At 45.3% G+C, this 10,271-nt stretch overlaps 4 protein-coding genes across 4 annotated transcripts; 2 read left to right on the forward strand and 2 right to left on the reverse strand.

Moving 5' to 3' along the window:
* Positions 1 to 27: 27 nt before the first annotated feature.
* Positions 28 to 1,191, forward strand: CG13614 (uncharacterized protein; the record flags this gene model as incomplete). The annotated part of the gene is made up of 3 exons (NM_142999.2): positions 28 to 827; positions 884 to 994; positions 1,056 to 1,191. The coding sequence occupies 3 exons, from the start codon at positions 28 to 30 to the stop codon at positions 1,189 to 1,191; spliced, it is 1,047 nt and encodes a 348-aa protein (NP_651256.2).
* A 19-nt stretch (positions 1,192 to 1,210) lies between these two features.
* CG17782 (uncharacterized protein) lies at positions 1,211 to 3,222 on the reverse strand. The gene is made up of 4 exons (NM_143000.3): positions 2,863 to 3,222; positions 2,109 to 2,640; positions 1,657 to 1,977; positions 1,211 to 1,481 (listed from the first exon to the last, which is right to left on the reverse strand). The coding sequence occupies exons 1-4, from the start codon at positions 3,194 to 3,196 to the stop codon at positions 1,229 to 1,231; spliced, it is 1,440 nt and encodes a 479-aa protein (NP_651257.1). The 5' UTR covers positions 3,197 to 3,222; the 3' UTR covers positions 1,211 to 1,228.
* Positions 3,223 to 3,915: 693 nt separating this feature from the next.
* Positions 3,916 to 6,121, reverse strand: CG17781 (uncharacterized protein). Its single transcript, NM_143001.3, has 4 exons — positions 6,002 to 6,121; positions 4,544 to 5,431; positions 4,290 to 4,478; positions 3,916 to 4,224 (listed from the first exon to the last, which is right to left on the reverse strand). The coding sequence occupies exons 2-4, from the start codon at positions 5,368 to 5,370 to the stop codon at positions 3,951 to 3,953; spliced, it is 1,290 nt and encodes a 429-aa protein (NP_651258.1). The 5' UTR covers positions 5,371 to 5,431; positions 6,002 to 6,121; the 3' UTR covers positions 3,916 to 3,950.
* A 1,203-nt stretch (positions 6,122 to 7,324) lies between these two features.
* CG33342 (HDC15381) lies at positions 7,325 to 8,165 on the forward strand (the record flags this gene model as incomplete). Its single annotated transcript, NM_001104434.1, has 4 exons — positions 7,325 to 7,492; positions 7,545 to 7,783; positions 7,840 to 7,950; positions 8,024 to 8,165. 4 exons carry the CDS (start codon positions 7,325 to 7,327, stop codon positions 8,163 to 8,165), a joined length of 660 nt encoding a protein of 219 aa, NP_001097904.1.
* Positions 8,166 to 10,271: the final 2,106 nt, after the last annotated feature.

Raw genomic sequence — 10,271 nt, forward strand, 5'->3', positions numbered from 1 at the left:
GAATATCTCAATCAGTAGTCTTCAGAAATGCGTGTCGATTTGTTGATCCTCTTTAGCTTCGAACTTATCCACTTGACTTTAGGCCAAGTGGATTCAAACCACACGGAGTTGAAGCATGTGCTTGATAGAGTCTTTTCCCGTCGAAAGCGTTTCGTGCTATTTCCTCCAGGATCAAATTTGAAGTTTACCGGGCAGCTGAGTAAAGGTCTAATCTCTGCTTATCCCAAGGGAGTGAATATGAATATAGAGCAGGCTTGTTATTATCCCGTTCCCTCGAAACGCGAAGATGTCTATCCAAAGCGTTATCGTCAGAGAACAACGACCACGGTGAAACCAAAGACAACTACGGAACCCACCTATGTTTGGATACCCGGAACAAACTGGAGGTTTAAGGCCACCCCTCTAAAGAAACCCATGCCAATGAAACTACACCAACGCATCGATGTGAGGCCACAAAAGCCATCCTACGTAGACCCTGCCAAGTGGACACATTGGTCCAAATATGGTAACCGTTACGAGAACTGGTCGCCAGCGAATCACAACTACGAGAAGTACAGTCAACCTGGCAGATGGAGCAAGTGGACCACGCAGTCGCCGAAGTGGTCAAAACGCTGGTATAGATCTGCGGATGGCGAGTATTATGATCCCGAGGTGGAACCCTATGAGGATGTGCGGTCTCAGCCGCTTTATGATCCGTACGATCCCGACATGACACCGCATGAAGTAGCTCACTATCGTGAATTGGAGCATCTCAAGGATATGCGGCATTACAACGGACATCGCGATCGCAGGCAGCTCTTTGAGCACTTTGATGGTTTCAGTAAGCTGTAAGGATGAGTCTAATGCTTAATCTATGGTAAATAACTTCTTTATAATACTTTAGTTTGGGCATCGATGCTAAAGCCTGTGTTTTGAGAGCCATCTGTGATAGCAAGCGCCTGCTTCTGCCTCGTGGATATTCGATGATTCAGGATATTGTGAGACTTGTGTTTACGTATGTTTAATGAGATTATGTAATATCAGCTAGACTAATATTTGCATATTAACCACCTTAGACTACCAACCGCATCCGGTGTAGAGGATGACTATTCCCGGATAATGCAAATGGATGCGGACGACTGCGACCGTCAGTTTCGCGACTCGTGTAAGCTAAACTTACTGGCCTGGCTAATGGATGGAAAGTGGAACTGAATAAAGGCAACTTAAAGCTGGCTTGGGGATTGGGTGTTTATTGTATGAACTGGGCCTGCCACATGGACTGCTTGCACTCCGGATAGAGGACGGCACAGTCCGCCTTGGATGCGTGGGCCTTGTCGTAGTGGGAGTCGCGATAGGCAACCGGTTCGTTGTCCATGGCTTCCGGAAGGGTGAACACTGCACGCATTAGTTCGCCCACGAAGGTGCCGGGCTCATGCTCCGTCGATTTCTGGCCCGTTTCGCAGAGGGTTCGCAATACGCAGTGGTGGCCATGGTGACCTCGTCTGTGGAAGGAGAATGTCGTTTAGCACGCTAATTAGTGGATAAGTACTTCTCAACTAAAATCCCTGATGAGTCTACCTAAAACTTGTATCTGAACTTTAAGGTATCTCAATGAAATAGAAGAAGAAGAAAGAGTACATCTAGAAGGACCGATGCCTTACTTAGAGTCCTACTTACTTGTCCAGATACTTCTCGATTCGCTCGTACAAGGACTGTCTGCTTCTGCGATGGTGCTTGATCTGGAGTTGCTCCAGGCGGCTCATCTTGTCCTCATGCTCAGTGGCCACTCCACTGCGTCGCTGGCGTTTATGTGGATTGGCTGCATCCGGAATGCTGCGCTTGCCAAACACCGGATATATGCGATGATGTCGAGGAGCTGGCCTTCGAGTGGGTCGACTGGTGGTGGGTGCGCTGGTGGTGGTGGTACTGTCCTGTCGTCGCTGCGCCGCTGGCGGTGCTGCCTGTTGACTTTTGTAGCCGTAGTATCTATCTTTGAGTCTGCAAATGAAATAGATAATTAATTAAAATATGAACATGCATAAGGTAAAACTATAAAGGACTGAATACTAAAGCTAACCTTTTAGAAGGATGAAGATTAATAACCTCCTAAGTATGTACAATAGTTTTACCTTGAGTTTAAAGCCCAGTAGGGATAGCGTGAGTTCTGGGCGTGAGAGTAGGGTCTCGTCCACTTGGCGAATGGATTGCTGGAGCTGGAGCTGACCCCGGGCCGACTGTAGTAATAGTGATTGTCCTTCCGCCTGCCCCCCTTTGGACGTGAGGAGTAATAACTATCCGCATATCGATGCGACGGATGCATCGGAGGGCGGAAAACGGGCGAAAGGCTGTAGTAGGAGTTGCTGCCACTCGAGGAGGAGGAGGAGGAGGAGGAGCCGTAACTCGACAAATTGATGTAGTTGGGCTTGTAGTCCGCCGGCCTGCTCGTCGTGGTCGTCGTGGCATCTGCATCCACATCCACATAGGTTATGTTCGACACTGTGTCGTTGCGACTGATGTCTATTGTGCCGTCCTCCAACTTGGTCAGCAGATCGTCCAGCTCCTCGCTGGGCGGCTTGCTGGGCAGCTCCCAGGCCAGGGCCACCGTAATGCCCAGAATCAAGTAGTTCGTGTGGTCCACCACTCCCACAATCTCATCGTACACTAAACGGATGAAGAGGGAGGGGTAATTGAGGCATGTGATTTGCATTATGTGGCACAGTGGCATAGTTAGGGGTAATAATAGACAAGGTTTAAAGTCACAATCTTTGTAAATATTTTAGATTTATAAAGATTGAGATTTATTTTTATACTGCAATTGCGACACCCCCTATTCAATGTAAAATGCCCTTTAACTGCGTCACTGTCCCGTGACTGAGGACTTACCCATCTGAAAGGAGCTGCCTTCCGGAAATACCAAATAACGTCGTTTCCGGGACAACAGCTCCTGGCTGGCTGACTGGTTGTTCTGGTAGGATGCGGACGCAGACTCATTCAGCCTCATCTCGATGAGCTGCTCCAGGCTGCTGTCGTCCGCATTGTTTATGCTCAGTGATGGCTGGCTCCCGGTTGCCAACTGGATGGATTCCCCGGTCTTCAGTGCGTCGACCAAGTTGGCCACGATGAGAAGCGTCAGGATGGTCGGCCAGCAATTACCTATCGGGGAATTTCCCTTCTCGATGGCATTGGAGCAGCTCCCCATCTTTTTCCGTGTCGACATTTTTTCAACCTGCTGTCGAAGCGTTGTCCATGCGGCAACTGTTGGCCAAGTATCGCGATGCTGGCCCAAACCGACAAAGAGAGGCAGCAACAGAAGCGTTCTTGGCCAAAAGTTGGCTGTTAATTGTGAGTAGTGGTGGTGGCCAAGCAGCTTTCCCTCCAGAAAGTTTCCAGTTTGAGTTTGAGCTCCGCTCGTTAAATTTCTTTTGCCCTCCTCCTTTGTCTTTCATTAGTTTTCACACTTTTCGTCTTTTGTGCTTTGCCAAGTAGTTTGTCTTGCAGAGCTGCTTCCATTGCCATCGCCTTTTGCTCCGTGTGCTCATTGGTCTATTTAGAGGTTCAAATTACTTTTTCACGCTCCCAACTTTTGGTTTATTCGTTCCATCCCGAAAGTAGCACACTTCCATCTTATTCCGATAGTGCTGCAGAGTGGAAGTTGAAGTAATGTGATCACTAGCCTCCGTTTTTCCGGTGATAAACTCAAATGCTCGCCTTCGACTCGGGAGATGCTTTTAGCTGCAAGTGAAGAAACTTCCAAATGACTTTTGTGCAATCTTTTCTTTACAATATCCGACTAGCTTTCTGGGTGGGTTGTCAATACAAACTATAAGATATATTAAATAGCTCGTTAATCCCCAAAGTTATTCAAACACTGATTTCTACTGTAGTGCCCATTAATTTTTGTACATATAATATTGATTAAAACTCAATAGCAGCATTCACATAATTCCCAGACTTTTATTGTGTTTTTATGTTCAATCCAACCAGAACGTGTGATTACAGTCACCGTAGATTTGCCGACAGTTGCCCTTCTGCCGATGTGCCTCCAGATAATTAGGGGAAATCATTAGCTCAAGTTCCTCCAGCTCCTCCACGTCATCGCTGCTGGGCAATTGAAAGATGGCCGAGAGTATTTCCATTATAAAGCTTTGTGGCCTGACCGCATTCGTCCCTCGAAGGACATGCTGTTGCCTTTGGGAGGACTCGCAGAGTGCGCGGAGCACACAGGAGGTACCATTTAGTCGTCGCCTGGAGGATTACACGTTTATTACACCACTGAGCGAAATAATTTATAGTAGGCGTCTTAAACTCACGACTTGTACAGGCGTTCGATTTTGCCAAAGAGCAGCTGCCTCGAGCTGAGATGCTGCTGCAGGTGGAGTCGCTCGAAGTGGGCATCCTGATCAAGACTGCGTCGCCTCCTCCGCCGAGCGAAAACGGGATATATGTGATGTTTGGGTGGTGCTCGTAGCACTTCTCGGGGTCGCTGGGAGTAGGCATAGCTGCGAAATATTATTTTTAAAATAATATTTTAACTTAAATATGTATATTTTTTAGGTTTACTTACTCCCACTTCGAGGGGCCCCATATGCGCTGTTTTTCTCGCCAGTTCTGCTGCACTCGCTGTCCATTTCGTGTCCACCAGTTGTCAGCGCCCGTCGTCTTCACCCTTTGCTGCCACTCAGCGGGCGACTGTCGCGCATGCCAATTAGCAGGAATCGCCGCCTGGCTCTGCTGTCCATTTGCATTTGCATCCGCATTCGCATTTGCATTTGCATATGGGTAAGCGGCCGGGATGCGCTGGATATTCGTGTAATACGAGTGGGAGTCATGCTCATTGGCCGCATATGCCGGTGGATTCGCCGGCGGTGCGTGCACTGCCTGCCAATTAGCCGTGTCTGCTCCTCGATTGTCCAGTTCCAGGTTCTGCGAGTGGGTTAGGGGCTGGGATGGAGGGTCAGGTTCTGGATCGGGTACGCTGCCGTTCCGGCGGACAGTGCCGATGGTGCCGTCGTTGATGCGCGTGAGCACGTTTTCAATCAGCTCGCTGGGCGGCTTACTGGGCAGCTCCCAGGCCACGGAGCAGGTGATGCCCAGGATGGCGTAGTTGGTGTAGTCTATGATGGGTATGATGATGTCGAACACCAGCTGAAAGGACGAGCCCTCGGGGAAGAGCAGGTAGCGTTTCTGGCGATGCAGTCGCAACATCGCATCCCTTCCAGATTCAAGTGGGCCAGCGGGAGCAGGAGCAGGTGTGATGACCACTGTGTGCGAGACATTCGAGTGACCATTACCACTTGGTGCACTATAATTTTGGATCAGGCAAAGAGGCAGCAGCAATATGAGCAGAGTGCCGACTCCAGCACATCCAATTACTTTGATTGTTTTCCCCATTTGTCCTTAATGGAAACCAGCAAAAGTCACTTGGTCAACACTTAGCAGCCAAAATGGAGTTCTAATGAAAGTATTTTTGATGGAGAGTTGTAAAGTATTAAGTAAGTATTAATCTCTGAAATATATTCACATTTTATAAGTGATATTTGTAAACTAATAGAATGGATTCTTATATTAATGTTTGTTAACATTTTTGAAACCTATCGAAGTATCTCTTAAACGAGCATCATGTAGCTCTATTTTAGGGCACCAATCAATTTTATGCCTATTTTTTTATTCTCAAGAGTGGCGTCCCAGTTTTGTTCACTAGTGTAATTGAGCAATCGAACATTCCGATTGCTGCGTGCCTGGGCACTCGAATCGAAAAAAGCGGCGACGAAATTTGCATAATTTCACTTTAGCTGTGACGCTTCCATTTGCCGGCACTGCCAATCATGCGTTAAATTAATGCAATTTTCGACAATATTCGAAGCGCAAGAGATGTCCAATATCCAATGGCCGGCCAATGGTCGATTCTCGCTGGTCCAGTTTGAATCCGTTCCGATCGGGCTGCACAATTAAAACACTGCCATTTTCGAGGGGCCAAAACTCCGGTCGGAATTGAACGCGAATTTATGAAGCAGATAATTACCATTAGGGGCGAATTGGTTTCTCGATTGGGAGCGATTTTGGCCGGGCCTAAACTTTTTATTTTACGATATGTTGATGCCATTAGCTGTCCGAATCGAACTCGAACTGCTACTGAAACTGATGCCGCGCGCATTCCGTCCAACGATTTTGGTCCAGTTTGGTTTGGCCAAGTTTAATTGTACAATTAGCACCCAATTGAGTGTCGTTAACTCGATTCTGTGCCATGCCAAGTGCTCTTTAGAAGGTGCTAAATAGCCCCATCCATTTGCATTCCATCTCCCAATTGAAATTGCCTGCAGCTGAAATACTAATTCCTCGATTTTTCACTCTATTCATTTCGTACATTGTCAAATTGCCCGACAACAGATTGTTTAATTACTATATTTGGTTAGTGATTGCTGGTTTTTTTTCGCGCTAACAATGCCGCGCTAGCCACCGCAATAAATAATCTTTAAAGTGACAAGCCAGTCAAAAAAAAAAAAAAAAAACAGTAGCGCATAGTTAGTATTTAAAATATTTTAATCACTACTGCTTTCGGATGGATTAAACGTTTAACGCATTCGGCGAAATACTCAGCTTGATTGAGTGCTTTTTAATTTTCACATTAACTGCTCTATTTTATTTTACCTCTTGTTATCCAAACCCAATATTAATGTTATGGCAAGGTTTTTAATTAATTCATGGGTAAAAACCTTAAATACACTATTATTTAATGCGAATTGATAAATAAAAATCTTAATGGTTTTATGATATAAACTGATAAACAACCAGGAACACCCATGAAGGAAGGGCAAAGAGCCATGAGCTTTCAACCAAAACCAGGTGCCAAGAGAGGATTCTTTCTGGGACAGAGTCTACACATCCGAAAGGCCATTGAATCCTAGCATACGTACAATGCCATTCCAGTCACGGAGAAGTGGATCTGGATGAAGGGCAGATGGTTTAAGGAGTCATTGCGTATCGAAGTAAGTGTTTCAGATAGTTGGAATGGCCACAGCTTCAGTTGCGGTTTCGATGCTCAGTATTCATTTTGTCCATTCGTTTTAGTAGAATGTAATAACTTAAATAGACCATTATCTTCAGGTTCAAATATTCATATGAATTGTGGTTTTTGTAACTTTTGTGGTTTTGGTAAGATCTCGCTTAAGATGCAATTTAATTGGACATTTTACAGTTCAATGATTCGTCAAACTTATTTCTTCAGTGTATAATGGCAGTTTTCTGTTAACTTTGCGAATTCCCCGTCTGTCAATTTCTTTGGCAAACTAAGAGCTGAGTTTCCCAATGCTGCCGCAAGTTGCACCGGCTGCAAAATTAGTTGACCATGCACTCCAGTGGCAAACAGTTCCAGCCGAATTCTTCCTCCGTCCTGCTGCTGTTCGTCCTAGCTGCGAGTGCTGCAGGAGATGGGAATGATAGAAATGCTAGCCCTGGGCTCAGTCTCAGTCGCACCAAACGCTTGGCCATTTTCAATGGTCAGGGCACAAACAAGGTTGACCATCGATCCAACTTTGGCATTCCGGCTCCTAATTGTTCTCCCCCAGATTGTCGCTGGCTTGGCGTTTCCCATCAAGCAGGCGGATACCGTGCAGTCGGTTTGGGGATTCGTCAACTACCAGGCGCAATACGTGCCATCGCCTGTCCCAATTTACTGGTGGAGTTTCTGGAACACCTCGACATTTCTGTCCACCGCCAGGGAGTGGAGGAAAGGCATCCGGAGCAGGGTTTTCCAGGACGAGACCCGAGTTTGGCTGTACGATGTTGTGGAGACGGGATTGGAGCGGTGTGTATTTGATGGCTCATCTGTCATCGCCTTTTACTGGTTTATTCGTGTTGCAGGCTCGGAGATCGGAATGCAGGTGCCTGCCTGCTCAAATGTATCTGTGAGATATCCCAACGCCCCTTTATGCACAACAGCATTTTTGGCGAGATACTGAATGCAGTGCTGGTGTAAGTCTAGTTTTCAGTACCTTTAAAATGCTTAAGCAAAATGTAGCACTTGTTATCTTTAACCATTTAACAGTCCATCCCTGGATAATGTGCCTGAAAAGTATCTGCATGCCCGGAATGCCGGAAAAGCTGGTGCCAATTGCCGGAAAACTTACAGTGACTGCAGCAAGGCGTTCTGGAATAAACTCATTCAAATGGCCAGGATAACTATCTAAGTAGAATAAAAAATAATTAGGTTGAAAATCTCTTGAAGCAAGAAACCCACTTCTATGTATTTAATATTATTTTAGAGGCTTTTCGCTTCATAAACTAGTTCATTTAATGGTTTCTAGTGCACATTATTTATTACATTACATTACATTATGTTATTTTAAGAAACATTATTTTAAATTAGTTTCTCGAAATTCATGCTGTGTGCTCCTTTGCATTTGTCTTTTCGATTTCGAGATGCTGGTATTTTTATTGTCTCTGTTTTTTTTTTTTTTATTTTTGTGGCTGGTGCTCGTGTGAGATTTTTACTAATTTCCAACCAAGTTGAACTGTAAACAATGTCAGCAGAGAAACCAAATGAAAACAAATGCAGCTAGCAAAACACCGAGGGGCAAGGACGGGCGGGTGGCCGAGGTACAGGCGCTCCTCGCACTAACGAACAGCAGCAGTGTCGCAGCAGTGGCAAAAATTTTGCAGCATGCAAAACATTTGTCAAATGTAAATTAGCAAAGATGTGCGGAGGGTGGAAAGGTTCTGCTGCTTCTGCGGTTTTTTCCCCATGCCAGTGGCATCGCATGGTGGGAGGGGAGGAGGATGTGCGGATTAGGGGGCGGGACAGGATGTGGGCGGCTTAGGGGGCGGCGCTGAACGGGTGTTTGCCTGGTACAAATCGCATAAAATCACACTTAATGCCCGCAGGCAACATGCAGCATGTAAAAAGTGCAGCGAGGCGTGAATGTCGCTGGCACACAAACTTCTCCATGTGTGCGGGCATACACACACACGGAACACACACGCGGAGAAAATTAATTAAAATATTACATTTCACTAAAGAATCATTGATGATGAGTGAGTGGTGAATCTTTTGAAATATTTAGTAGAGCATTATCTAATGCTTTTTAGCTCATTAACTGAGTATAATTGCCTTTTACCGATAAGTTTAGCCAATTAAACATACAATATATTGGCCATGGTATTTATTATTTTTTCCAGTGAACTCACGCACATTCACATGCTCAAGCGGCGGTGCAATGTTGCAGCTGAACGCAAATGCGGAAGCATTAACATGGTCACACCCCTTCCTGCTCCTCGGATGCGTCCTCCTGTTTGCGTCTATTGTTCGCAATTATCATGGAACGCAAAAGGCAATGCTTAATTTTTGTTATCCGAAACTTTTACTTCGCCCCCCCGCTGCACTCGCACACCCCCTGACCAAATAGCACAAAAAAAAAAACTCACAAAAAAAAACAATGATAAAAAATATGCAAAAGTACAAGTCAAACTTTAATAAGCGCCATTTCTGCTCTCCGTGTCGTTCTCGTTTGGTTTTTGGTTGGCTTCTGGTCCACACGGCGTATGAGCAATTTGCATTTGTTTGCGCCACGTCCTTTTGGATCCTTTGGGGGACCAAACAAAGTTCTAGGCGATGCTCTCAAGTGAATTTTATCGCACCCAGATAGCAAACAAAACAAGTTTGCATTTGTATGCGAGGTAGAGCCTTAAGCAAATTCAAGTTATAATTAAATTTTGGAAATGCAAAGGCACAGATGACATCTGAAAAAAAAGTGCCTCCAAGAATTCCGAGTCCTTGAATTAGATTAAAAAATGCTGGTCTTTAACAAATGATGCCCATAGCACTGTTGAATGTTCTACCAGATAAGTACAGAATTATGAACTTCAAGAAAGTTCTACTTTAAATCATGATCTATGGCTTAGCACTCCTCCTTTGGAGTCACTGACTTTGAAATTATTTCACACCTGAGTGTGAAGTCCAATGAACTTCTGCAGCCAGAAACTTAACGGGAACCCTATTTCGTCATGAGATTGTTACCATTTCAGTTGAAAATATGGGACAGTTGGCTAATGTAATTAGCACCTTGGCTTAATCACTCAAAAGAAATTAGCAAAAATGTGCGCTACACCTTTTATTTATATTTTCGAGCTGTCTGGCTATGGCTATGGTTGTTGCTGTACAGCTGTTGGATTCAGCATTTTAATTATGTCAAATTTACTCAGCTTTACGCTGCTCTTCTGGCTACCATTTCAGTAGCAGCTCTTTCTCTGTAATTTCCGCTGCTGTTTCTGCCGTTGTTAGCTGGCAAATGTCAGCA

This window comes from Drosophila melanogaster, chromosome 3R (assembly GCF_000001215.4).
Source record: "Drosophila melanogaster chromosome 3R".
NCBI classification, from domain to species: domain Eukaryota; kingdom Metazoa; phylum Arthropoda; class Insecta; order Diptera; family Drosophilidae; genus Drosophila; species Drosophila melanogaster.